The 27,756-nt window shown below is 35.9% G+C and overlaps 1 protein-coding gene across 1 annotated transcript; it reads right to left on the minus strand.

Annotated features, from left to right (window-relative positions):
- Positions 1-55: 55 nt before the first annotated feature.
- On the minus strand, positions 56-27,756 carry EIF1AX (eukaryotic translation initiation factor 1A X-linked). Its single transcript, XM_044670136.1, has 7 exons — positions 27,421-27,756; positions 9,598-9,681; positions 7,904-8,007; positions 4,769-4,819; positions 3,587-3,668; positions 2,778-2,869; positions 56-1,211 (listed from the first exon to the last, which is right to left on the minus strand). The coding sequence occupies exons 1-7, from the start codon at positions 27,434-27,436 to the stop codon at positions 1,206-1,208; spliced, it is 435 nt and encodes a 144-aa protein (XP_044526071.1). The 5' UTR covers positions 27,437-27,756; the 3' UTR covers positions 56-1,205.

Raw genomic sequence — 27,756 nt, forward strand, 5'->3', positions numbered from 1 at the left:
AAATATGTATGCATAACAAAACACATCCTAAAACACAAAGTAAGGCTAAAATATGTTAATCTCCACATAATGATTTAGTCTTTATTAGACTTCTTAGGGGTGGGCTCTTCCATTCAGAAACTGGAGATTGTTTTTCCATTGTTTTCTCCACCCGTAGGGTTTAATTTTGGACAAAAGCTTCATTTTTAGAAGTTGACATCAAATTTTCATTTATACATCGTAATTTAAATGTACATAAACTATCCAAAATTTTATCTTGCAAGGTACATGACTTCTGAAGGTTAAGATAAAATGACATTTAAAACATAACCCCTTTGTACTGTAAAAATATTCTACATGTTTACCTTCGAAAGATAATTAATCATTTATTTTTTTTTGTTTTGTTTGGGAAACTTTCTTGGCATGTTTAATACAAAAAAAATCTGCAACTAATGTATGACAATATCTGATGTTTAAAGGTAATTGAGTGCCACCCAGTGTTCAAATTCTGAAACGACTACAAATTCAAAAGCTACTTCAAACAAATTTTAAAACACCTGCATTTTTGAAATGCTTCTTTTAAATTGACTTCTTTATGGTGGCAACAGAACGAGATTACTGAGATAATGTGTGTAATATCAAAATCAGTATAAAAATAGCCACATGCTATTAAAATATGAAAAACAGACCCATGCATTATGACTTTAAATGCAGATTTCTGCCTCCCTTAAATTTTATCAAAAACTCAGTGAATTTCTAGGCAACTAGAAGTTACAGAAAGACTCTGTACAGTGAAAAGACACAAATTCAAACTAGGGATTTAATTGTAATCCATGATAATCATAGGGCAAACAATTTATTCAAACATCAATTTACTGGAAGTGAGGTGGTCAAAATAGGAAAGGCAGTAATGCATTTAAAAAAAAAAACCAACCGAATAGATGTTATGTTGTTTTTTTTTTACCCAAATGTTGAAGATCTAATTCACCAAAGAGACAAAATGGGCTTAACATTTCGCTTAAGGTAATTCAGCATTATCAGTTTTTAAAGAAATATAAATATTTTAAAACAAACATTGAAAATAAATCAGTCTGGTTTAACAAGCTGCACTCATGCTAATGAAGTTTCGTTCTTCTTAACAGGATGGGACTTGGCCAAAAATCCAAATGAAAATACCAAAGTAGAACAATCCTCAGAAAAATCGGAATGTAAATGTCGAGTTCAATTTAGATCTGTAAATAAGAGAAATCAAAATGAGAATTTTGTTTGACAAAATCATAATCATTATCTTATAATATATATTATTTGATGATCCACATTAATATTTATTTACACAAGAAATTATGTTGGAATGTAAAAAAGCAACTGATTTGCTTGTCACTTCCTGCTCAAATATCTTCAATGACTTTCTGCTGCTTACAGTTAGTCAAAATTTTTGGCCTATGGGAGGGGGTTGGGAGAAGGGAAGGGAAAAATGTAACCATGGAAAAATATTTTAAATCAATTACTTAAATAAAAAATTTCAAATAAAAAACCAAACGAACTTTTTAGCCTATCCTTTAAGATCCATGATTACAACCTATCCTCTTTCCAAAACTATCATTCCCTAACACCAATCTTTCGACCCAGTCAAGTCAGTTTCCTGACTCAAACAAAGCAAGATTATTCTTACATTCACATTTTTGCACATACTTGGGATAAAAATATTCTTTTCCTCTATTCTAATTCCTTTTCAATTTAAAATTTTATGACTCCTTCAGGGTCAAATTAACTATTTCCCCCATAAAAAAACTTTTCCATAACACTCCAACCCTTTAGTTCACATTTCAGCAGTTCCTCTCAAATATAGCAATAGGAGAAAGGAAATGAAATAGTTTGCTCTTGGGCACTATGGCATTGGAATGAGAAAAACCATTCTCTTTTATACACCACCAATACCTTACCCAAAACTATTAATCTGTTAGTTTTCAATTTAGAAAGACAGGTTTAGTAATTGTGGCACTACTCTTCTATTTTTATGAAGCTTTGTGTCCACTTCCATATATGAGAGAACAAGGGAGAAGCCTGTGCAAATTAAAGTCAACTGGTTATTAGCAGTAGATATTAGTATGTCCTATGAAACAGAACAAATACATAAAAGAACATTAGTGCCACATTTATAAAAACATTTATATTAAAATTCTAATTCTTTAGTAAACATGTTACATAGTATTTGTTTTTTAATACTTTTATTTAAAAGAGTTGTCTGTTGAGACCACATTACACTTTACATAGATAAAAGCTAATAAAAAATTTAGTCAATTAGCTTTTTATACCACTTTTATCTTGGGTGAATATATTGATTGTATTAAAAAGTTATTATGAAAGACTTCAATAAATATTTGTGCTGAGAAAAGGAGTATGGTGCAATAGTAAGAATAAGAAATTAGGAAACAAGGACAGACTGGATTTGTCATTAATAGGAATGTAACTACGGGCAAATTATTTAACTTTTCTGAGCTTCAGTTTCCTTATTTGAAAATGGTAATAAAGATCCCTGATCATCTATGTCAGTGTTCTTTTGAGGGTCAAAAAAAAAGGGGGGGGGTGATTAGAGCATGGAAATTTACCAATTGTCTTGCACTTGGAATTGTCAAAAAGAAAACTGACCCTTTGGGGTTAAATGTTTTATGGGCATTGAAACTGTATTTTAATAAGTTGACTTTTGAATTCCTCTGTATCTTAAATCTTGGGACATATTTAATGAAAAGATATGAAGATCAAGAGTTAGTTTTTTTAGATCATTTGAATATACATACATCATCAATGTCTTCATCATCATCCCCGATATCATCAAATTGGATTTCATCATCATCTCCAGGACCAAATGTGTCTGTTTCGTTGATTTTGGCTACAAATAAAACATTAAACAAGCTTTATACTACATATCAATAAAAATGCATTCTCATCAATCATTCAATAGCATAAATAGGTAGTATATTTACAAGACAAAAATTCCAATTCAACCAAGATGTAAATACTTCTCACTAACCACATAAAAGAAAATGCCATATTCCCTTTGAAGTTTATAGCAATGGTATTTATTTGTAATATTGTATGTATATGATAGTATCACAAAAAAAAATCGATTTTTCTTAATTTGAAAATAACCTATTAAAAAATAAAAAACAGAAATCCTACTGGATTTTATTATACTAGGATTAGCTCAAATTCTATAAGTACTGATTGTCCAATAAAAATTCACATCAACATTTAAATTCACTGTTTCTTGCTCAGCTTAGATATGCACTAATTCTTTCCAAAAGAGAAATCTTAAAAATCTTACTCTGTCGTTTTCCCAAATTAATCACTTTTGGAACATTGTTCCAAAGGCCAGAGATAAAGTGTGGGAAAGGGGTCCCACAAAATAATACCAGAAGTGGCATTCTAGGAATCACTCTGTTTCTGTTTTGTAATACCTGTCTAACATGCAAAATAGAGGTTTGTACTTAAAAATTGCACAGGTAATTATAAAAATGAAAACGTGACAATTCTTTTGATTTTTCTTTACCTAAACTGTAGCAAAAACAAGCAGCTGCAGAAAGATTTATAAATATCATTTTCTTACCATGCTCTGGAAGTTCCCCATATGCCTTTAAACTTCTTGCTTCATCTGCATTGTATTTTAGTATAACATCAGCTTTGTTATCCTTTAAAATATAGACAAAACACACTCAAAGTTGGCTAAATCAAACTATCAACAATTTCTTGCAAACTGAATTCTGAAAGTATAAGACTAATGGTAAATTCATTTCCTTTGTTCTGGAATACCATCTCTTCCCTTGTAAAGCTTCCACCTTAACACTTGCCCTCCTCCTTCCCCTTCCTTTTAAGATTCCCTCTATATATTCCTAAATGATTTTTCAAGCAGCAGTAAAGTATCTAATGCACATATTTGATAAATGTTAGAACTCTTAATGACTAATCTTGGTTATAAACCATAGAAGAACTATTTCCCTTCTCTTTTTAGAGAGGTAAAGGATAGTTACAGAATGTTCCATAAACTGAGACAATTTTATGACTTTAAAAAAAGTTTGCAAAAGAATCTGAAAAACAGTAGTATGAAAATGTTTAGAATCTACTTCCATAGAAAACAAGTTTTTTGGTCTACCAATCCTGATCCCAATTTCCTAGTGCCCTCTCATATATTTAACTTTTTTCTTTGTATTTTGTCTATTTCCTGTGGGAAAAAATGGTATATGCATTTATTTCCTTGTAAGAAGCTCGTAGAGAATAGGGATTATTTCATTCTTTGTATTTTTATCATCAGGGCCTAGGTGAAGCCTACAAACAGGAGGTACTTAATAAATGATTATTGATAAATATACTACCTCCTACAGAGTAATACACTTACTTGAAAAATAAAATTAGTCCAATGAATAAAGTTTCATTTAACTGTGGCTAATTATCTGTTATAGAAAGCAACTAATCTACAGATTAATCAAAGTGATGAAATGAGTTCCATAAGAGCAAAAAAAAAAAAAAGAATGATGATTCCTGAGACTCATATTAAAAGTGGAAAGGCATGGTTAAGATGAACATGTGTTTTGAAAGAAGTTATGAAAATGAGTTAAGAAAAGTTTTGTGACAAGGAAATTAGAGTAGTCAACACACAGAAAAAAATTTTTATCATAAGGTCACTGTCAGAGCTCTTTAGAATCATTTCTCTTTAAGTTTTTAGTTTCTCCAAAGTTGTTGTTTTTTAAAACAAGGATGTTAGCAAACAAGTGAAATAACAGAAAATAATCACCTGGTAGTCTCGGAGGCCAACCAATATAATGTCTGATGTATTTATCCAAACCTATGAAAGACAAATAGTTTATTGTATCACAAACACTAAATTCAAGACAATTAAAGAACCAAAACCAAGTTTAAAAATGGAATGTTCAACCAAATTATAAGTTTACTCAAAAGTTTAGGGCAAAAATTTGAAAAGAAACACACAAAAACAAAAATAGTATTTGATCAATTCAAATTTTCTTATTGTTGTGAAAGAGATACAGGCTAGAGTAAAGCTAAGACACCATCTTATCTATTTGGTGAAAACTGGAGACATTGATCAAAATCTGAAAATGATGATCATCTTTGTTTTTAAGGGTGACACGCAATCAATTACATTGAATTATAGAATAGTATAATACAGTAATACTGTATTCTTCCTCTTCCTCTAGTAGTATAAAAAATGTGTTTCCTAAGGCAGGAAAAATAAGATGAAGACTTCAGAGTAGAGGGAAATGTTCTTCATACTAAGTACAGACTATTCTCCTAAATAGTAGAAATTTATTTTTTCTATGCAGGAAAAGGAGAAAAAGTAAGAAATAGAAAATAAGGATGTTCTTCTGATATTGCATTTAATTTCTGGTGTAAACAAAAGGTACTTAGCTTTTTTTTGTAGCCATCATAGGAAAGACAAATTAGAAAAATCTAAGCCATTGATTATTTAACAGCAGTGGTTTTGAGAATAAAGGAACTATGTAAATTAAGAAACCAATGTTTTATTAATATTTTTTCCAGCAATGTGAAAAAAAACCAGTTACTTTAAAATTTTACAAAATTTATTTAAAAAAAGAAGAAGAAAGATTCTAATGTGGATCTCAGCTAACATGGCTTCTTCCAACCTCTACGCTGACAAGAATTCTACTATCACAAGTTCGTGGCAGCATATTCTAGTTTTAGGTTGGGCTCTATAACTTCTTGAATTTAAACAATAAATTATGAAATACCTGTTGCAACTTCGGTCAGAGAATTGTTTTGCATTGGAAAGAATAGTATTATATAGGAGGGAACATGGAGTCTACCCTTAGTAGCTCTTGGAATTTTAAAACTGCCTCCTTTTAATATAATAAATCTGATGAAATATTTTAAAAATGTATGCTATACAAATGAAATGTGTCATAGTATGATAATTATATTTACACACCTTTAACTTTTGGGGGGGGGGGTCTTTACTCTTTTAGAATTAGAAAAAAATATATAATTTAGAAAATGTAATTGATCTACAGTTTTTTTTTTAATTTTTTCTATAATATGCAAATAACTCATTGAGTATTTTGCTTTAAACATTTATGGATTCCACAAAAACCACAGTACTGTTTGTAGGGTCTTAACATTTACAACTAGGCAAGCCTTTTAAGATCACATCTCATCCAATTCTCTCATTTTGCAGATGACTCCCAGAGAGCACAACAATTTGCTCAAGGTTTCGGAGATGGTAAATTTGCAGAACTGAAAGTTGAGCTTAGGTCCTTAGTCCAAAACCAATGCTCTTTTACATACTGGCTGCTTCAAAGTTAGCAGTCTTTTACCTTCTAACACATCCACCATAAGTTACTTGCATAAATGTTCAAATTTCTAACATACAAACAATTTTTAAAAGCTGATTATTCCTATGTAGCATCTTTGCCTGATATTTCCTTAGCTGATTACTGCTATTTTGGGGACACATAAAGTATCAAAATTGTGCTTTCTTGAGTTTAAGCAGTGATTCATCATACTTATGTTTAATCTTTTGTTTTCAAAACCACTTTAAATACTCATTTAAAGGGATGTGTTTGATTTTTTTTTTTTAAAAACCAACATGCTAGCCATATGGTTGCTAAATCATATCCTATTTCAGAAGGCTTTTTTAACCTGGAGTTTTATGAACTTAGTAACTGTATTTAAATACAATTGTTTTCTTTTGTAGGATCTATATATTTTATGCATTTTAAAACACAAGTGTCAATGACTCAAAAAAACCCAAACCCAACTGTTAAGGGCAAGCAATTTTCTTTGTTAGTGGCTAAACAGATATGATCTCTAATTTTGGGGGGGTTTATTCTTAGACCTAGGAACTCAAGCAAAATAGATATCTTAAGATCCATACCAGGATAATACATTAAAGGTGAGGTAAGGTCAGTGATTGAGAAATGAAAAAGAACTTGGATAGCATTTAAATTCAACTCCATTTTATAGATGAGGAAGCTATGGCTCAGGCTGGCCAAGTGACTTGCTTAAAAAGATCATATTGATCCACCCATTTTGAAGAACAATTTAAAACTATGCCCAAAGGGCTATAACATTGTGCACACTCTTCCACTTGGCAATACACAAAGACCAGAGAGGTCAAAGAAAAAGGAAAAGGATGTATATGTAAAAAATATTTAAAGCAGCTCTTTTTTGTGGTGGCAAGGAAACCAGAACTTATGGGGATGTCTATCAATTGAGGAATGAGTGAAAAACTTGTATGAGTATGATGGAATATTATTGTGCTCTAAGAAATAATATGGGGTAGGAGGTGATTTCAGAAAAACCTGTTAGACATAAATTAACTCATACAAACTGAAGTAAGTATAACCAGAAGAGCAGTGAACATAGATAGTAATAACAATATTGTAATAATAATTAACTGTGAAAGACTCAGCTACTCTGATCATTACAATGATCCATGACAATTCCAAAAGACCATGATGAAACATGTTCCCCATCTCCAGAGAGAACCCATGAACTCAGCACAGACTGAAAAAATTTTTCCCTTTTATTTTTTCCCCATTCCCCCCCACAATGTGGTTAATGCAGAAACATTTTGCATGATTTCGCATGTAAAAAGGATGGATTGGTTGCCTTCTCAATGGATGGGAAAAAGGGTAGTGAGAGAATTTGTAATGGAAAAGTAAAAAATTTAAAAAAAATCATATTGGTAGTTACTAGTAAGCTAGGATTTGAACCTCAGTTCTCTAAGTCCCAATCTAGTACTCATTTCACTCTGCCATGCTTCAGGGACTTATGGAAATCTGGAAACTTTTAGCAATAAATATCCCTACAGGATTTCCAGTGCTGAACTACTTTCTCCTAATTAGTAATATTATAAAACAAATATCCAGTATATTCCTTTCCCCACATATACCTTTTTTCTTAATTTCCCTCTGATATGACATAACCTCTTCACACCATCAAAACACATTGCTTCTAATCTTCCATTTCCCAACATTTTGATCACCTGGGCATATTCTGAAAAATAGTGGAAGAGAAATAACCAGATGTTAAAAGAAAGTTCTCTAAAGATCTCATATTAAAAATACCTTCCTAATACTAAAGGTTTATATTAAGAAAATTTTTGCTACTGAATAATGATTATGTATTATTCATAGGATGCATTAGAGGTACTACTTGGAAGTGTGCGTTTGTAGCATTTTGCCCAGGACCCTAAAACTGTGACAAAGAATTAATCTCTTTATTAAAAACTTTAATACACACTACATTTTCTTTCTTAATTTTAGTTCTCCCTCTCTTACCCAGGCTGGAAGTAGAGGGGCTACTCAAACGCCTGATCCCACTACTGATCTGCATGGATTTGACCTGCTTTGATTACGATGTGGACAGTTTGCTGGCTAGCTGACAACTTGCCATACTTTTTGGATTTAGTGTGCACATCTGATCGGCTTACGTCTTTGCAGCTCATCTGTCTAGAGCTCAAGCTATCTGTCACTTTCAGGTTCCTTAGGAATAAGGAAGATAGCCATGTGCCATCATGGCTGGCCATACTATTTTCAGATAAGCAGTTTAAAGGCTTTGTTTTGAAATTTTATATGAAAATGAAATGGCAATTTAAAAATTATTCTAATTATACATTAAATTATGTTCACAGAATGACTGTTTGAATACTTGTAAATTGTTAATTAAGTTTTGTATGATTTGCTATGTATGCTTGAAAACTAAAACTGGAATCTTAAAACTCAGGCTTTTCAAATTGGGCTCCTCTCCCAATTAGTCCAAAGAGTAAAACTGTATTACATTTCATATCATGAAGGGGTGTATGTAGTGACTTTTCTAAAACATAACACCTATTAAACTAATTTGCTATAGTGCCTTTCTTTTTTTTTTTTTTTAAACCCTTGTACTTCGGTGTATTGTCTCATAGGTGGAAGATTGGTAAGGATGGGCAATGGGGGTCAAGTGATTTGCCCAGGGTCACACAGCTGGGAAGTGGCTGAGGCCGGGTTTGAACCTAGGACCTCCTGTCTCTAGGCCTGACTCTCACTCCACTGAGCTACCCAGCTGCCCCCTATAGTGCTTTTCTTTTAATAAACAGGTGGGCCCCTCTAGCCACAGGAACCCTACAGTCTAGAGTTATCAAACAGGTAGCCTGTAGGCATTCTGCCAGAACCAGACTTATAATATAACTGGGAAATATTTAACAAATTTAGCAAAAAATTATTCAAAGTAACAAAAAAATCCAATAAAAATAACATTAATTCGTGGTTTTCTGAGTCAATATGGAGCCCAGAGAACTTTATGTATGGTTAGTGGCCCTATTTCTATTTGAGTGCGACACCTGAGAGTCCATATCAGAAGGGAGGAAAAGTGAAACATGAGGTTAAATGACTTGCCCACCTAAGGTACTACAGGAATATATATATATATGCATGCTAATAATAATAATTTTCCACTTTTTCAAGTGAAGGTGATTTCAAAGCAAAAATTTCATTCAGCTCTAACCCCTGGCTATCTAATAATTCTTGACTTTTAACAATGTTTACATTTTTTAAAATGTCTCAATTTTTATATTTTTAAATGCTTTATTTAAAAAGTAAAACTTACCCTGTCCATCTTCTTTGAACACCAACTCTCTTTTTTCAGATTCATTTTCGTTCTTTCCTCTGCGTCTATTTTTACCTCCCTTTCCTAAGGATTAAAAAGAAACTATAAACACTTGTATACAATAGAAAGTAAGCATAGCTAAAATAAGTTTAATAAATCAAAACAAAAAAAACATTATTTCAGATATATACTTAATTTTCTTCATGTCCTAGAGAAAAGAAATGAATACAGGTGCTCCTAGAAATGCAATTCCAGGACTTCTGGTTAATATGGAGGGATGAAAAGTTGTAAAAGAACTCAGTTCTAGAATATTCTAGCAAAAATCAGCAAAGGTAGCTCCATATTCTTCAAACCAAAAAGTATAGGGGAGAAAGAGTCTGGAATACTCCCATTTCAGACAATCTGTATAGGTTGGAAACTTGTTTGTGAGTGATCAAAGTCTATACTTACCTCTCCAGGGGAGGTAAAAGCAAGCAGCAGGAACCCAGGAAATGAGATTAAAACCAAATAGGCCCTAAATCTCTCATTCAAGAATGCAGAAGGGACTAAGTCCCAAATCAGGAATTAAGGACTGAAAATGAGAGAAGACACTGAGCTCTATGAATAAATATTATGAGTCGAGAAATGCCCTTGAAAAAATCCAGAGGCAAACAAACACCAAGCAAAGCCCTAAAAGAGGAAAAAAAATAAAGGCTTGGTCACAAGGACAAGAATACTAGAAAGAGATGAAGCCAAGAGATTTAAAAACATATATTGTTATAAGAAAAACATGAGCTTCTGAAAGAATTGGAAGATTAGCTTAGAATAGGTAAAAAAAATTTAATCTAGTAATGGATCCATGAAAAAAGAAATATTAAAAAATATTTAAAAAAAAAGAAATATTAAAACAACAGCAAAACATAAAAGAAAGAAAACAAGATACTGACTATCAAAAACAAATGACCTCGGGCAGCTGGGTAGCTCAGTCGATTGAGAGCCAGGCCTGGAGACAGGAGGTCCTAGGTTCAAATCTGGCCTCAGACACTTCCCAGCTGTGTGATCCTGGGCAAGTCACTTGACCCCCATTGCCCACCCTTACCACTCTTCCACCAAGGAACTAATACACAGAAGTTAAGGGTTTAAAAATATAAACAAAACAAAACAAAACAAAAACAAATGACCTAGAAGCAGGCAGCTAGGTAGCCCAGCAGAATGGAGATATGAGAACCTGAGTTCAAATCTGTCCTCAAGACAATTCTTAGCATTATGACCCTGGGCAAGCCACTTAACCCCCAGTGCAAAGCTCTTACAATTCTTCTGGATACTTAGGATTATAGGATACTTCTGGACACTTTAAGACAGAAGGTAAGAGTTTATAAAACAACCCTGCCCTGCCCTCCTAAATGACCTGGGAAATAGGTCAAATAGAGATAATTTAGATATTGCTGAAGTCCCTGAAAGCCATGGCCTAACAAAAAAAAAAAAAAAAAAAAACCCTGACTATCATATTCAAGAAATCTGAAAACTGTCTAGAACCAGATGAGAAAGTGAAAATAGAACTTACCAATCACCTCTCCCAAATGAAAACTACCAGGAATGTCAAAGAAAATTTCAGAGCTTTCAGGTTCAAGGGGGAAAAAAAACAAAACCAGTGAATGTTGCCAAGTGCAAGAACAAATTAATTACAATGAGGAAAGAACACATCCAACTCAGAAGCAAACATTATAAAGGAAAGAAAATCTTGAAATATGATGTTCTAAGAGAAAAAAGAAAAAATTCAAACCAGGAATAACTTATCCTGAAAGACAGTATCTCACATTAAAAAAAAAAAAGGTCCTTGAAAGAATTTTGTATTCCTGAAGAAAAAGGTTAAAGATGGTTTCTACCGCTACTAATGGCTAGCATTTATATTGATGTTACACTTGAAGGTTTACAAAAAGCTTTATTGTCTCATTTTATCCTCACAATAATTTTGTGAAATAGGTTTTCTTTCTTTAAAACAAAACAAACAAACAAAAAAACTTACTTTGGGGTTTAGAATCAGTACTGTGCACTGGGGTTCCAAGGCAGAAGAGCAGTAATGGGTAGGCAATGGGGATTAAGTGACTTGCCCAGAGTCACACAGCTAGAAAGTGTCTGAGGCCCCATTTGAACCCAAGACCTGGCTCTCAATCCACTGAGCTGTCTCACTGCCCCCAGTAGGTGCTATTCCTTTTTTATAGCTGAAGAAGAGACAAGTAAATGAATGTTAAGTGACTTGCTTAGAATTATACAACTGTCTGAATAGATTAACTTGCACCTCCCAGACTCCAGGTCAGGCTCTCCTAGTCACCTCTCTCTGAAATGCAAAATTAAAGATAGAGAGAAATTCTTTTAAAAAAAAAAGTGCTAATACTAATAAAGGAAAAGACTAATTTTCTCTTCAAAATTCACATGTCTTTTAGGGTCTTAGTAAATTAAACAGAGGGCTTGGATGTTGTTTTGTTGTATTTATGAGCTTTGAATGGAAAGAAAAGGGAGATGAAAAAGAAATACAGTAGGGAAGAAATGAGAAAGATGATGGGACTTAATTCTCAATACTCAGTATGTAAGGATATATAAAACATCGAGGAAGTGGTAGGAGGAACAGTTATCATAAGAACCTCACTTTTATCTAAACCAGAAAAGGTAGGGTTGCTTATTTATGAATACTTGTGCATGTACACATATACATGCAAAAGTTTGGTGTTAAGTAACAAAATGAATCCAGCCAGGTACCTATAGGGAGAGGGAGAAAGGGGTTCAAAGTTGAAATTGGCAAAAAATATGTACTTCTTATTTAAGTTCACAGATCCCCTGAAATCCACCCACATCCCTTGAAGTCTGTACACTTCAGGTTATGAATCCCTAATATGCAACATTGTAAAAACAATTTTGATGAAAGACAAGAATTGGATCCATCCAAACATGATTCCAGGGGACCAAATAATTCTACCACCTTCTGACAGTTTAGGGAACTGATATACAAAAATGAGACACTCATTTTTGGATACAGCCAATATTGGAATTTGTCTTACTTCACTATACTTATTTATTAAAAAGATTTTCCTCCCTCCCTTTTTTCCAGTTTGGCTAGGGGATAGGAGAAGGGAGGAGTGACCAACAGAAAGAGGTATGTGACTGGGAGAAAAAATAAATTGATAATTGAAAAAAAAATTTTTTTTAAGGAATTGACATTAAAAAGGGTAAGAACCAGTCATTGAAGCATGTATGCTATTCTACACCATTCAGAACCACATAATGCTGAAGTTTTGATCTCCACAGTGAAATACAGAATAGGGCAACCTGCTGGTTCCAATGACAAATAACATCCTCACTTATCAGTGAAAACCTTGGAGAATAACAAATCACAGAATTATCATTCATTTATTGTCATTAAGCTTCAAACAGTTAAGATTCGAACTAGCCTTGTGTACAATTTCAAAATAAAGTTCTGTAGCTTTTTCAAAAGAAATTAAAACAAGATTCGTTTGAGGTTGTAAAGACTAAACAGGTTGGTAGGAGGAAGTTGGGGACAGACATCCAGGCCAGGGGAAAAACAAATAAATAAATAAGCGAACAAGCAAGCAAGCAAGCAAGCAAATAAACAAACAAACAAACAAATAAGTTAGCCATTACATCAGGGAGGGGAAAGAGATGGGGAAGGCATCTCAAAACTAGAATCTATGACATATAAATTCTCTCTTAAGCTGTCACTTGTTAAAGTACAAATGAGAGAGAACTATTCTTCCAATATTTGTTAAGCACCTACTGTGTGCAAAGCACTGGTAGGTACTAGAAAAGATACCGAAGGCAGTCTAAGGCTAAGACAAATATACAATAAAATACACAATATTATCAGATAAATGTAACAGAGAGTTGTCCCCAAAAGAACTATGGGAACCCTGAGAGAAGAGGCTATTAGAGGCAAGGGAATGAGAATCATCCCTAAATTTCAGAATCTTCAAATCACTGATGAGATAGGACTTCTTTATCAGTTTATCCAGAATTCCTACTCAAATATCTCTTTCACTGAGCTCTATATACAACGTTGCATGCTTTCCCCAAGAAAACAACCCATCTACCACACCTTCAGATGGCAGCTACAAACCATTCAATGTACTAGGTAAAATTTAAATAATTATAAGATTTTGTAGATCACTTTGTTATCTTCCAGACAGTGCTACACTTAAAACTATTCCAGAACATGGAAAATTGTGAAGATCATATGAAATATCTGTAAAGCACTGGGTAAATTTTAAAGTACTATATAAATGCTAATAATAATAATAAAACCAGGACAAAAACTAAAGCTTGATTGTGTGCTTGAAGTACTATACTAGGTATAGGGGGAAGATAAAAGTTTGGCTCTTCACAGTCCTTGTTTTTTTGTAGCCTAATAGACAGGAAGATGACTTAATTAACAATACAAAAAACAGAGATAAAGTGCTAAGCATCAACAAAATTTTATAAGGTCCACGACTGGCAAAGATCTCTTTAATCTAAAGCAGTGATTCCCAAAGTAGGTACTACCACCCCCTGGTGGGTGCTACAGGGATCCAGGGAAAGCGGTGATGGCCACAGGTGCATTTATCTTTCCTATTAATTGCTATTAAAATTTTTAAAAAATTAATTTCCAGGGGGCTGAGTAATATTTTTTCTGGAAGGGGGGGGCCCCAAAAATTTGGGAACCATTGATCTAAAGGAATATCAGGGAAGTTTTCAATTAACAGTTGGCATTTCAGAGAATTACATAATCTTAAAAGAGTTGGATCACATCCAGGAGGGGAAGGAAAGAAAATGAAATATGTAAACATGGAAAAATATTTTAAAATTTAAAAACAAGTTGGATTACAGAGACCAACTAGTCTAAACTATATCTAAATAGCACACATTTCTATTTCTACAAAAACTCTTGACAAGTAAGCAGCTGTTCTTTGAAGACTTTCAAGTGATAGGAACTCATCTCCTGAGACAACCCATTCCATCCCTAATTCTTTCCAATACACTGAGACTAACTAAATGTGCCTCTCTTCAATTCTACCTACTTGGTCCCAAGTGCAAAGGATCATAGAAACATATTTAAGGCAGAAGGAAACTTAAAAGGCCATTTAGTCCAAACCTCTCTTTTTGAAAATTTTTGAAGAAAATTTGTGCTGTGAAGCTGACTTACTCTGAGTGACACTATTCCTATGTGTTAGGGGTGATGTTTAGCCTTTAAATACTAGGTCTGGAGATCAATTAGAATTGATACTAAGACAGAAGATAAGGGTTAAAAAAAGAAAAAAAAGTTTATCACTCTTATGCTAAGCAGATTTTCTACCAGAAGCAAAACAAAGAAGCCATAAAAAAGTTTAAAATAAGAGAAATGACATGGGCAGATCTAAAGATAAAGGAAAATTATTCTGCAAGTAGGGCGGGACTAGATAAATCCCTGCTTCTGATAGCTAGGGAGAGGGAGAGTAAAGGAAGGAAAATATGTTAAAAGTAGTAATGAAGAATGGTGTACTAAGCTGGTGGCATGGGACTTTGAGATAAAGGTCTCAACTGAGAGATGCTTTGGGTGGTCCGAGGTTTAAATCTATTTTCTCTCATCTTATCTTCAGGCAGCTATAGAGCAGTAAGGGTAGATGGACTGTTGGGTCTGGATACAGGAAGTTTAAAATCTGGCCTCAGATACTTTCTAGTCATGTTACTCTGGGCAAATTACTTAACCTCTGTTAGCCTCAGTTTTCTTAACTATAAAATGGAGATAATAATGGTATCTACCTACCTCGTGGACTTGTTGTGAAGATCAAATAAAATAATATTTGTAAAAAGCAGAGAAGAGAGGCTCAGGGGCTTGAGAGCCAGGCATGTAAACATAAGATCCTAGGTTCAAATCTGGCCTCTGTGACCTTCTTGACTGTGTGATCCTGGGTCACTTAACCCCAATTGTCTCACCCTTACAGCTCTTCTGCCTAAGCACCAATACTCAGTATGAATTCTAAGACAGAAGGTAAGGATTTAAAAAATGCATTTAGCACAGTGCCTAGTACATGGTTAATTTAATAATACTAAATAAATGCTTATTCCCCCCCCACTTCACGTAAAATGTAATATTGTAACATGCTCACTGTCGCTTACACAAAATCTCTTTTTATAGTTGGGTATATTGCTAAGATTTATGCCTTTCAAATTTCTTCTAAATTAAAAAGTCACTTGTAGATGAGCAAAAGTTCTAATAATCTAGCAAATCAAAATTAAACTTTGATGGATTTCACTTTTGAAACATACTTACTAAAAGGTTGTACAACACATAATGCAGAGAGCAATCAGATAGACTGGGTTCTGATGTTAATATCTTATAATAGGCAAAGTTATTTAGTGGTCAAATATGTACACCATATACAGGGTTACTGTAAGAAAATCACTTCATAAAGAACTACAGTAGCATCAAACAAATCTACAAGGTATACATGTTGATGACCCATGACATTTAATTTTTAAAAGTTACTTAAATATCAGTGAACATGAATATTTCAATATACAAAGAAGTAATGTGGGGAAAACTTTCTGTTACAAACTAAATGTATATGTATACCAATTTAGTCCAATAGTAACAAAACTGTCTTGCCAGTTTGTGTCCTCTTCTGAATTTCTCTGTATCCTGTATTTTAAAAAAATATTTACTGATGTTCCTTTTTTTTTTTTTGAGGCTCATTATCACTAACCACTAATATGCTCCTTCCTCCCCAATAGTTGTTCTCTTCTGCAACCAATAAATATAGCCAAGTGGAAAAAAAATCAATACATTTTCTACATCTACAAATATTTGTCTCATTTTGCACCTCTGTTAACTCCAAGGTGAAGAAATTTGTAAAAGACTGTACAAAGCATTCTCAGATTTCTTTTATTTATGTTATTGCTAATGCAATAATATCATGTTAAATTCATATACCATGGTTTGGTTCAGGCATTTCACAACTCATGGGCAACCATTTTGTTTCCCTGGCTACAATAAAGTGTCCCTATATTTCTGTTCACAAATCCTTTTACAGTCTTGGACCTCTTTGGAATTCATGCCCAATAATTGATGGATCAAAGGGTATGAACACTTTTAGAGACTTTTTGGACAAAGTTTCAAATTGCTTTCCAGAACATTTGGACCACTTCACAGCTTCACCAAACAATGGACCTATACTCCTATGCTCCTGAAATATCCTTCAACTGCCAGTTCCCTCTTTTATCCCAACAATTGCCAATTCCCTCCTATCTCAATCTGATAGATGTGAGACAGACTCTCAGCTGTTTTAACTGGTATTTCTTTTTTTTTAAACCCTTACCTTCCATCTTAGAATCAATACCATGTTTTGGTTCTAAGGCAGAAGAGTGGTAAGGGCTAGGCAATGGGGATTAAGTGACTTGTCCAGGGTCACACAGGTGGGAAGTGACTGAGGCCAGATTTGAATCAAGGATCTCCGTCTCTAGACCTAGATTTCCATCTACTAAGCCACCCAGCTGCCCCCTAATTGTATTTCTTTTAACAGTGATTAGAGCACTTTTCATATGATATACATTTTTCTTTTGGAGAATCTGCCTGTTCATATCCTTTTCATTTATCTGTCTATTAAAGAATGGCTCTTATTCTTATATATTTGCATCAGTTCCCTATCTTAGCTATCTGACCTTCATTAGTTGCCAAGATCTTCTTCCAGTTAATTTTTTCGCATATAACCCTATCAATCATGCAGCAACAAGTACATACTATCTATAGGTACTAGGGATACAAAAATAAGTTTACTTACCTTCTACTGAGTGTATAAAATATATACAAAGTAATTATTTGGCAATGGAGGAAATGTGAAGAAGCATTAGCAACTATTACCCTCTTGCTGTAGCTTTTTTATAGGTCTTCCCCCGCTTTGAAAAGGGTGGGCAATTTCAATGTTGTCTACTCCAGCAGCTGACAAATGATACAGCATTTCCTATTTTCACTATGGAGCCTGGCATTTTCTGCACAATTTAACTACAGGCTACAAATGTAAATGTACTTCCTTATGTCCCCTCTCCAAGCTTCCTTAGTAGAGAGAGAGAGAGAGAGAGAGAGAGAGAGAGAGAGAGAGAGAGAGAGAGAGGGAGAGAGNCCTATTTTCACTATGGAGCCTGGCATTTTCTGCACAATTTAACTACAGGCTACAAATGTAAATGTACTTCCTTATGTCCCCTCTCCAAGCTTCCTTAGTAGAGAGAGAGAGAGAGAGAGAGAGAGAGAGAGAGCAACTCTTATTCTCCAAGTCCCTCAAGTTTGCAACCTAGGAGTCATTCTGAAGTTCTCCCTGTCCCCACATCCCATCTGTTGCTAAGGTCAGTTGATTTCACTTCTTAAAACCTCTTATACATCTCTTTCTCTGCTTTGACTTTACCATCACTCTGGATCACTGACCGCAATAGCCTGCTAATGGAGCTATCTGTTTCAAGTCTCTCTTCTCTACAATCCTTCCTCCACTCAGTTGCTGAAGTGATTTTCCCAAATGGCAGGGTTGATCATGCCCCTCTCCCTCTCCTCAACTTGATAAACTCCAGTGGTTCCCTATTTGCCTCCTCTTATCTTTCTAGTTTTCTTACTCCACCCCAACATATTCATTGATTCAATGACATTGGTCTCCTGGCCATTCCATGAACAAGAAACTTCATCTCTCAACTCCAGGTATTCTCTCTAGCTATTTCCCATTCTTGGATGATGTTCATCTGCTCCAACTACTTACCCCCCCCCCCCCAAGTTGTAACTAAGATCCCATGTTTTAATTATTTGGCAATGGAGGAAATGTGAAGAAGCAATAGCAGCTATTACCCCTTACTGCAGCTTTATAGGTCTTCCCTGCTTTGGAAAGGGTCAGCAATTTCAATGTTGTCTACTCCAGCAGCTGACAAATGACAGCCTTCTCCCACACCTCTTAATTTTAGTGTCTTCCCTCTGTTAATTATTTCCTATTAACTATGTACATGCTTTGCTTTGTATCTTTTTTTTGTATGTTGTCTCCCTTATTAGACTGCAAGCTCTTTGAGGAACTGCCTTTTGCCTCTTTCTGTATCTCTAGCAATTAACATCTCTAGAGTAGGAGTTTAATAAATGTTGTGAATGCAACACACTCTGTGTAGTCCTGTTGTTTGGGTTTTGATCAGTATGGGAACCAATATTGCATATTGCCTTTTTTGTTTCAATGAAAAGGGGATATCACTTGGTTCTTAAATTCTGGCTCTTAGGCCACAAATTTATGCATTACTGCTCCAATGTTACCAGACACCTTTTAAGTCCTACTATAGATTTTCCTGTGTTAAAGCTCTGGTTTTTATCTTAAAGGGCGTCTCTGAGAGAATGGGAAAGTTAAAATATTCTTGGGCCAACTTATCTATCTATATTATCCATATATTTTCCCTTTATCTCTGGCCCCCAAGGAATTTCTCCTTTACGAAAGTTGTATCCTTTTCCATCTGTGTTTTTTAATTCCTTTTTCCTAACCTTGTGGAACTTGAGAGCAAAAATTACTTTCATGAATCACTTCCTCTAAAACAAGTTGCTTAGTGTCAATTACATACAATTATATACAATTATACACTAAAAAGTAGTGAATAAAGACACCGTAAAAGTATTGAGTTACATACCTAACCTCAAGGACTGTAGTTATCAAGTTGAGGAAGATTAAGATATATAAGAAAAAAATAATCAGACACTGTAATAAGTTTTAAAGGAATGATTCTCTACTTTAGGAATATAAAGGAATACTAAAAACATAAAGGAAGTGGTATTCAAGCTGAGGACTTAGAGGTTAAGACTTTGCTAAGAGAAGAAGATATTCTAAGTGGCAGGCAAATGGTATGAGCAAGGATTGAGAAATTAGAGAATACCTCATAAGCCTGTAAATGTAGCCTTTAAGCAAAGGAGTATCACTGAAAGTTTTTAAGGTAGGAAATGCTACGGGGATCAAGGGAATCTTCAGGAAGGTTAATTTGGTGGTACTAAGTCATATAAAGGGGCAGCTGAGTGGCTCAGTGGATTGAGAGCCAGGCCTAGAGACTGGAGGTCCTAGGTTCAAGTCCGGCCTCGGACACTTCCAGCTGTGTGACCTTGGGCAAGTCACTTGACCCCTACTGCCCACCCTTACCACTCCTGGGCCAAGGACGGTCCCTAGCCCGGATGAAAAAACGGAGGAGGGTTGGGCGTGGGGCTAGCAACCCCACCCTGTAAAAACTACATCTGCTAAAGAAACTGCAACCTAAAGTAGGGGCAGCTGGGCTAGCTCAGTGGATTGAGAGCCAGGCCTAGAGACGAAAGGTCCTAGGTTCAAGTCCGGGCACAGACACTTCCCAGCTGGGTGACCCTGAGCGACTGTGTGTCCCATTGCCTACTGGTTGTGGCCCTATGCTCCTAGAATGGAGTCCCAGGATAAAAAAAAAAAAAAAAAAGTCATATAAGATTTTGGGAATGTTAGAGACTTCTTTTCTGTTGGCTTCTTAATACTAATTTCAAACATTAACAGTAAATCCCCATTTAAAATAATGCATAAACTTCATTTAATCCCAATGCCCCTTTTAGCTGGAAGAGATCTATACCTACTTCCCTCTTGGATCTTGAAAGAATGGTCAGTTTTGACTACTAAATCAATGTTGGTGATAGCTGAAAGAATATGGCATCATTAAATTGAAAAGGGCAAATGTCTTAATTTCCAAAAGAGAAAAGAGAATAGAGTCTGTAAATCACAAGCCAGTAAACATGATTCTTGGGGAAAATTCTAGGATAGTTTGGTGAATGAGAAAAAGAAATTGTTCATTATAACAAATAGCCAGCATTGCTTCATCAAGAACAGGTCATACAAGGGGCAGCTTAGGAGACTTAATGGATTGCGTGTCAGGCTTAGAACAGGAGGCCCCTGAGTTCAAACACAACCTCAGATACTTCCTAGCTCTATGACTCTGGGGAAGTCACTTAACTCCAATAGACTAGCCCTTACTGCTCTTTTGCTCTGGAACCAATATGTAGTATTGATTCTAAGACAAAAAGTAAAAGTTAAAAACAAAAACAAAAAATAGGTCATACCAAAATAACATCATTAGCAAACTACTAGATGAGTGGAATGGTACAGATCATAATTACCTGGGCTTTAATCTAATTATCTACTATTCTTAATGAGATGCATTTGATGCTAATATAATCAAAACTAGTCAGAAGGCTATACTCAAAGGGAAGTTATTCATGGTTCAATGTTAATATGGCAGAAGGATCCAGTAACAGCTCCTCAGGTATCCATGCTCAGTCCTATGCTATTTATCATCAATAACTCAGATAAAGGTATAGATGACATGTTAATCACATTTGTGAATTACACCAAGCTGAGAGGGGTAGGTGACAAACTTGATAATAGTTAAGACTCATAATGACCTGAACTAGCTAGAGTATTTATTGAGCTGAATTTAATAAGATGAAATTCAAGAGAGGTATATGTAGTCTTGCACTCGGGCACACAAAAAAAATCAACTTCACAATCATAAATAGGATAGGGAAAGAATGGGTATATTACTGAAAAACCTAGGTGTTTTAGTAGACTATAAGCTTAGTGAGTTAGCTGTGACAGCCAAAAATGCTCAAATTTTAAATTAAAATTAAATTACATTTTAAATCTTGGACTACATAGAGGCATGAGTTTCAGGAAAAGGGGAAATGATACTCACTATGCACTGTCCTTTATCATACCTCAGTTCAGATCATTATGGTTTAAGAAGAACTTTGAAAAATTGGAGTATCTAGGTAAGGGCAAACTGAATAGTTAATTAAAGGGCCTTGAGTCTGTGTACTGTAGTCAAAGATTATTTCCTTTTAAGGCAAAAGATATAAATTAAAATTCTGCCTCTTAAGTTATATTGGGGAAAATCACTACACTGCCTCATGCCTCGGTTTCCTTATCTGTAAAATGGTGGGACTGAATTAGATAACTCCTGAAGTCCCTTCTAACTAAATCCTATGAGTCATCCCTGACTTCCTTAATCCTTGCATCAAGCCATTGCCATATCTTTTTGGTTCCATCTCCACAACTTCTCTTCAGCACTGGCACCCTTCCTCCTCACTGACATACCTTCTAACTTCTAGTTCTATATAATTGCTCACCTAGGCTACTACAATAGCCTCACAACTGGTATCACTACTTCTGGTCTCTTCTTTAGAAATCTAAAATGCAGATGTGACCTCACTGAAAAAATCTTCAGAGGCTCTGGATTGCCTGGCATAGCATTTAACTATATATAGCTGCAATCTGGCCCCTATATATCTTTCCAGTGTTATTTCGTATTATTCCATCTTTTTATACATTCCAATCTAGCTTTTCTTTGTATACAATATTCCTTTCCTTTGTATAATTTCTTTCATGAGTAACCTTCACATGCATACCCTCTCCTTTATTGTAATAGCCTACTGGTTGATCTGTCATAAATCTCTTCCCCACTGAAGCCTATCCTCCACTCAGCTGTCAGTGGTGATTCTAAAACAATGGTCTGATGATGTCATCAACTCAAAACTTCAATAGCCCCTATACCCTCCAGGATCAAATAGAAAAATCTAGCTTGGTGTTTAAAGGCCATTAATATCTTCCCTTCCACCATCACCTTTCCAGCAGTCACATACCTTATTCACCAGCTCCCCACCCCACCACCAATTTCCTGACTTTGGACATTTAACTGGCTGTTCTGAGTGCCTAGAATGCTCTCTGTCCAATATCCACCTCCTATTTTCCATGGTTTCCTTCAAAAGTCTCAGCTAAAACCCCACCTTCTAAGCCTTTCCTGATTCCTACCCTACTTTAATGCTACTGCCTTCCCTTTAAAATTGCTCACATATGGTCTCCCTCATTAGACTGTGAGTTCCTTGAGAGCAAGGACTATCTTTTTACCTTTGAATGCCCCAGTACTTACTTTAGCACAAGGCCTGGCACATAGTAGGAAAATCTGGCTGGCTGAAATTTACTTCTCTGTGTTTATCTTTTATCTCCCCCTCAAACCCCTCACACTCCCCATAAAATATAAGCTCTTCTAAAAGCTTTGTACTCATAGCATCTAACTCATAGAAGGCATTTAATAAAAGTAAAAAGAGAAAGAAGTTATTAGCAGTGGTTGTCAACTGCCAAATTCAAGGATCCCTTTTTTCAAGGCAAAAGAAATTTCAAGATCCTTCATTAGTATTCACTAATTAAGAAAATACATCAACACAGCAACAGAAAACTACTTGGAATTATTTTGTTATTTTAAATAAACTTTGTTTTATTTATCCCAAATCTAACCACTTAACAGTAGTAATAGAAGTCTAGACAAAGATATCCTTATTTATCATATTACATAATACTAAATATTTTGTTTGGGCTAAATAAAGATTAAAATGCCAATTCTTAATATGCATTGGGATTTTGTATTCCATGCAATAGCTTTGTGTGGGAAGAAAAAGTCCTTGATACACAGACTAGAAACCACCAAGCTAAGTGTATAAAAGACTTCATGTAGAAAAGAGCATTTGAAATGAGCCTTAAGGAATAAAAAAGAAAAAAAGTATAAAGACAAGAGAAGTAGGAAAAAAGTTCAGTTTGTGCACAGAGGTGATAGTAGTAGGGGGGTTGGGAATGTAGTAGAGTGATGAAGGTAGGTATAGCTGAGACTTGGACAAGAATACTGGTCAGGAACACCTTGTCCAAGTCCCACCTCTGATGTAGTCCAGCTGTCATCTTAGACAAATCACTCCTTGGTGTTTCAAGCAATTCTCTAAAACTATAAATTGCAAGCAGGCATCAATCTGAGTCATTGGAGGGAGGTTCCTCACCAGTTGAATGAAATTACAAATCTGGTGGGTAGAAGGAAAGGTGACAACTAAATTATGGAAGATCTAGAATACCAAGAAAAGAAGCATATCTTTAATTGGTGAACCACTTAAGATTTCTGAGTAGTATGAACTATTTATAAGAAAGATAGGGAAGGTGTTAGGATGAAAGGGAAATGGGAAGATTTAATTATTATTATTATTCTGAATAATAATAGCCAATATTTATATAGGCCTTTAAGGTTTGCTACATATTTTTAAAATATCTCTTTAAAGTAGAGAGTAAATGAACCTCCCAAAAGAAATATTTTAAAACAGGACGATGAATAGAAACTTTCAGAATTTCTGAAGATAATAGTAGCGAAAATAAAGGATGGGTTAGAGATTTTACTAGGTACCCAAATGATATCTGAATTCATGATAAAAATGATTTTAAAATAGCAATTGGAACTTGGGAATAAAGTAGGTCTGGAGACAAGGTCAGATGGGGAATGCCAAAAGACAAGTAATGAAGTTAGTCAAAGAATGGTTTTTAAGTTGCTAAGTCAGCAGCTCCTTCTCTCACAAACTTTCCAAACAATTAGTTACAATCAGATCTGCTTTGGGAACTTAGCTAGTGTAGCTGTTAACTCGATAAATCTAATTTTCTTCTGACTGTCAGCATGAATAGGACAAACCTATTTCTCGAAGCAGGAAGCTATGATGGCACCCTAAAATCCAGGGGAACAAAGAAAGGCAACCTGAAAGGCAGGTTTCAGATCTGATTTGGTTTGAAAACTCTAGGCAGACCAAAGGTTCTAAACTTGAGCTCCAGGAACTTGGACAGGAAAAATATTACACCTTTATTTTCACTAACCTCTAAAATGAAATTTATCATTTCCCTCAATTATTTAGGGAAAGACTTCAACAGAACACTGCCAAAGGGACACATGGGGGTGGAGGGGAGGTTAAATATGCCTGCTCTAGTATCACAAATCAATGGGAACAATTTTAGTTACAATGTAAATAACTAAGAGTTTCAAGAAGACTTAATCAGTTTGTGGATTTGAATTTTTCAAATATACAAGATATGTATGGTGCCCAACATCCAAATTCTTCATTGGACATCAGACTAACGAGCAACAAACTTGCACAGCTAGTAAGTTATCAAGTGACATATTTCAGAGTCTTATAGTGCCTATCTCAAAGTCCAGTGGCATCTGTAACCAAAAGGGAGGAACAGTACATATAGTGGACAAGCAAGAAGCTTAAATCCTCAGCCTAACTGAAAAGGGTAGACAAGCTGGTTGACAGTCTTCATCATTGCCTTCTCTCAACTCAGCTTTTTTTAAAACCTATTATTACTGCACTGTCACCATAAGCTGATTTGCTGGCAATTACTGAAACTCAGCAAACAGGTAAAGTGGTGGAGCATAAGGAACAACATTAACTACTCTTTTAGGAGGCAAACCAATGTGAGATTGAGCATGTATCTCATTAAGTGTTATCAGAATTGAAGGACTCTTCCTTAACTTCATTGACCTTCCCATTCATCTTCTTGATGTCTTCCCACAAGCCATCAGAGTATGGAAAACCTGAGTCTTCCTTGCTGAAGGTTCCCAAAACATCTGACAGCTTGGTAATCCCATACTAGTTTCATAACAGCACCACAGTGTTGAATCCAATACAGACTAGTGATCCTTGTTCTGAACTCAGCAACTGGGATTGATGTTGATGACACAGCGATCTTGAGTTGATCAAGAGAGAGAATATTCCTCCAGCTCTATTGGTGTGGGACCCTGTGCTTGGGGAGTATTATGACCACTATCTCTGGTCCACCAAGAAGTGCATCTACCACTCTCACCTCAGGCCCATCAGGCAACAAGCTGAAGCCTTTTCTTGTTTTTATCCTGTATCCTTCCATGTTGTCTCCACCCTGCATAAACAGTCTATGATTTATTTTAACTAGTGCTAGAATGGCATCTACTTGTTTGTCCATTTATGGTTTTCTTACTAATCAGATTGGTACCCCACCAGCTTCTTTATGTATTGTCTTTTCCCATTAGATTATGAGCTCCATGATGGCAGAAAACTGTCTTCAGCTTTTGGGTTCTCTGTGCTTAGCATAGTGAATGGCGAGTAGTTAAGTGTTTAATAAGTATCTAATGACAAACTCAATTTTACTAAACATCTGCATCCCAAAACAATTGCACTGTCTTGTATGAGAATGTCAAGACTATTCACCTACAACTTCATCTACACCTCAAATTCATATTCACTATGATCAACAGCAACAAAATTATATCCACAAAGTTTTTGGATTCTCATGTTACAGAAAATTAATGCATCTTTTTCATATGGACATCTATCCTCAGAAACTTAATTCTTGAATACTATTATTCTTGGAATAAAAAAAACCCAGCAAACTGCTTGGGAAGTGACCCTTTAAATGAGGAATTGTTATACCTGGCATATTTCTTTACTACCATATAAAAAATGCACATGTTAAAAAAAAAGTAAAGACTACTAAGATGACTATAGTAGTAAGAATGAGAAGCAAAGAACTTGAATCAAGTAATAATAGATATCCAAAACATTAGATAAACACACTGGAGAAGATATGGTCAAAAATCACATGAGAAAAGACTGGAAATCAACATTGATAAATTAACAGATTTTTCAGATTATGAAAGCAAAAGTCAAATAGAGGTTTGAATTCTGCCCGAATTCTCCTGTGAAATCAAGGAGGCAAGATTAAATGAAAAACAAATCTACTGAAAATTCTTTCCTGAATTTTTCCCTCTTTCAAATGAGATCTCTTCACTACCTACTACCATTCCTATTCAATCCTGAAATCCATTTTCTCCCCTAAATGAACTGAATACAAAAGTCTTACCACATATTAAAAGCAACGTTTTGCATGGTCCCAACTAAAATCACATCTTTCCTTAGAAGCCTTTCCTGATCTGCCTTAATTATAGTGTCTACCTCATACTGATTTTCTGCAATTCACTTTTGTATGTACATAATTATTTTCATGTTGCCTTCCCCCATTAAACTGTGAGCTTTTTGGAGGCAGTTCTTTTGCTTTTCTTTGTATCCCTGGGATTATTAACGTAGAGCCTGGCACTTAGTAGGCCTTTAATAAATGCTTTGCTGACTTGACGTTCTACTTTGGACAGTTAAGACACCTATCACTAGGGGGCAACTAATAGTTATTTTTAAAATCACAATATGCTACCATACTAACTGAAGTACTCTTCGTTTTAAAAGAAACGCTTTTATTTTCTTCCCCCAAACATAATCAACTGAACTGAAACGTGGGGAGGGGAGGGCTGAAGTGGGAATAGGAATCCTTTGGGGGTTAGGGGTAGGGAATCAAGAGGAGAGGAGAAAAAGTGAGAAAAGACTAAAACCAGACTAGGTGATTAACGAGAAGCATATCGAGAAACCAAGAAAAAACAGTACTGGGGAGGACAGCGTTCTCTACCAGAGGAAGGAAGGTTTTAATGGTCCTAAAAGGAGGCTTCATTTTTGAAAGTTGGAGAGTGCAAATGCCAACAACTCTGCGCGGTCTCCCGGGTAGCACGGCTAAACACGGGGTCGGAGCCGGAGGACCTTGCCCTTTTAACCTCCCCCAGGTGCCCCGGACGGAGTTAACCCAAGTTCCTGTCACTCAGGCACCTCTGAGAGCCTCCGTTTCACCCCAAGGCGGGGAGGGGTGTTGATACCCCACATTTATTCCCCCATAGGCCCTACCAACATGGCGTCGGCACTGTGCCCGTCCACGACAGAACTCGGAGGTGGGACCATAACTTGCTCTCTCCCTCCTTCCCGGGTCACTCGGGTTCTTCGGGTAGGCCCCGAACTAGGGGCTGGGAAAGGTCGCCGTGGACACGGAGCCCACGAGCGGCCTAGGAGCGGACGGGAGGAACCAGGCCTAGGATGAGGGAAGGGAGGCCCGGCGGGTCGGCTACAGTGTCCAAAGGGGCGAGATCAGGAGGAGGCGTTACCTTTATTCTTGGGCATGGCTGCGGCGGCCTCCGCGGGGTCTCCGTCTCCCTCCCGGGCGGTGGCTCTTCCAAAGGACGCGCGGGCGGGCTTCGCCTCTCCGGGCGAGATGGAAGGGAGCCGCTTCGAAGGAAGAAGGGAGAGCGAACACCAGGTCGCAAGCTGGAAGCTCCGGAGGGCACGGAGCGGGTGGAGAGCGAGAGCGCGAGGGGCCGGCTGGAGGAGTGTCACGTGCGCAGGAAAGCCCCTAGTTGCCCAGTATGTGTGAGTCTCTCGCGCGACCTCCCTCGTCCCACGCTCTGGAATCAGCAAATGGCGTCGCTGTGAGCGTGCGTCGC

Source organism: Gracilinanus agilis, chromosome 3 (assembly GCF_016433145.1).
Source record: "Gracilinanus agilis isolate LMUSP501 chromosome 3, AgileGrace, whole genome shotgun sequence".
In the NCBI taxonomy this organism is placed as follows: domain Eukaryota; kingdom Metazoa; phylum Chordata; class Mammalia; order Didelphimorphia; family Didelphidae; genus Gracilinanus; species Gracilinanus agilis.

Excerpts from the sequence above, each read along its gene's own strand:
- EIF1AX (XM_044670136.1), bottom strand. Across the intron at positions 8,008-9,597 it reads GTTCAAAGAAGATGGACAGG|AATATGCCCAGGTGATCAAA; the intron begins GTAAGTTTTACT and ends ACTATTTTTCAG. Across the intron at positions 2,870-3,586 it reads TGGGGAACTTCCAGAGCATG|CCAAAATCAACGAAACAGAC; the intron begins GTAAGAAAATGA and ends TTTTATTTGTAG.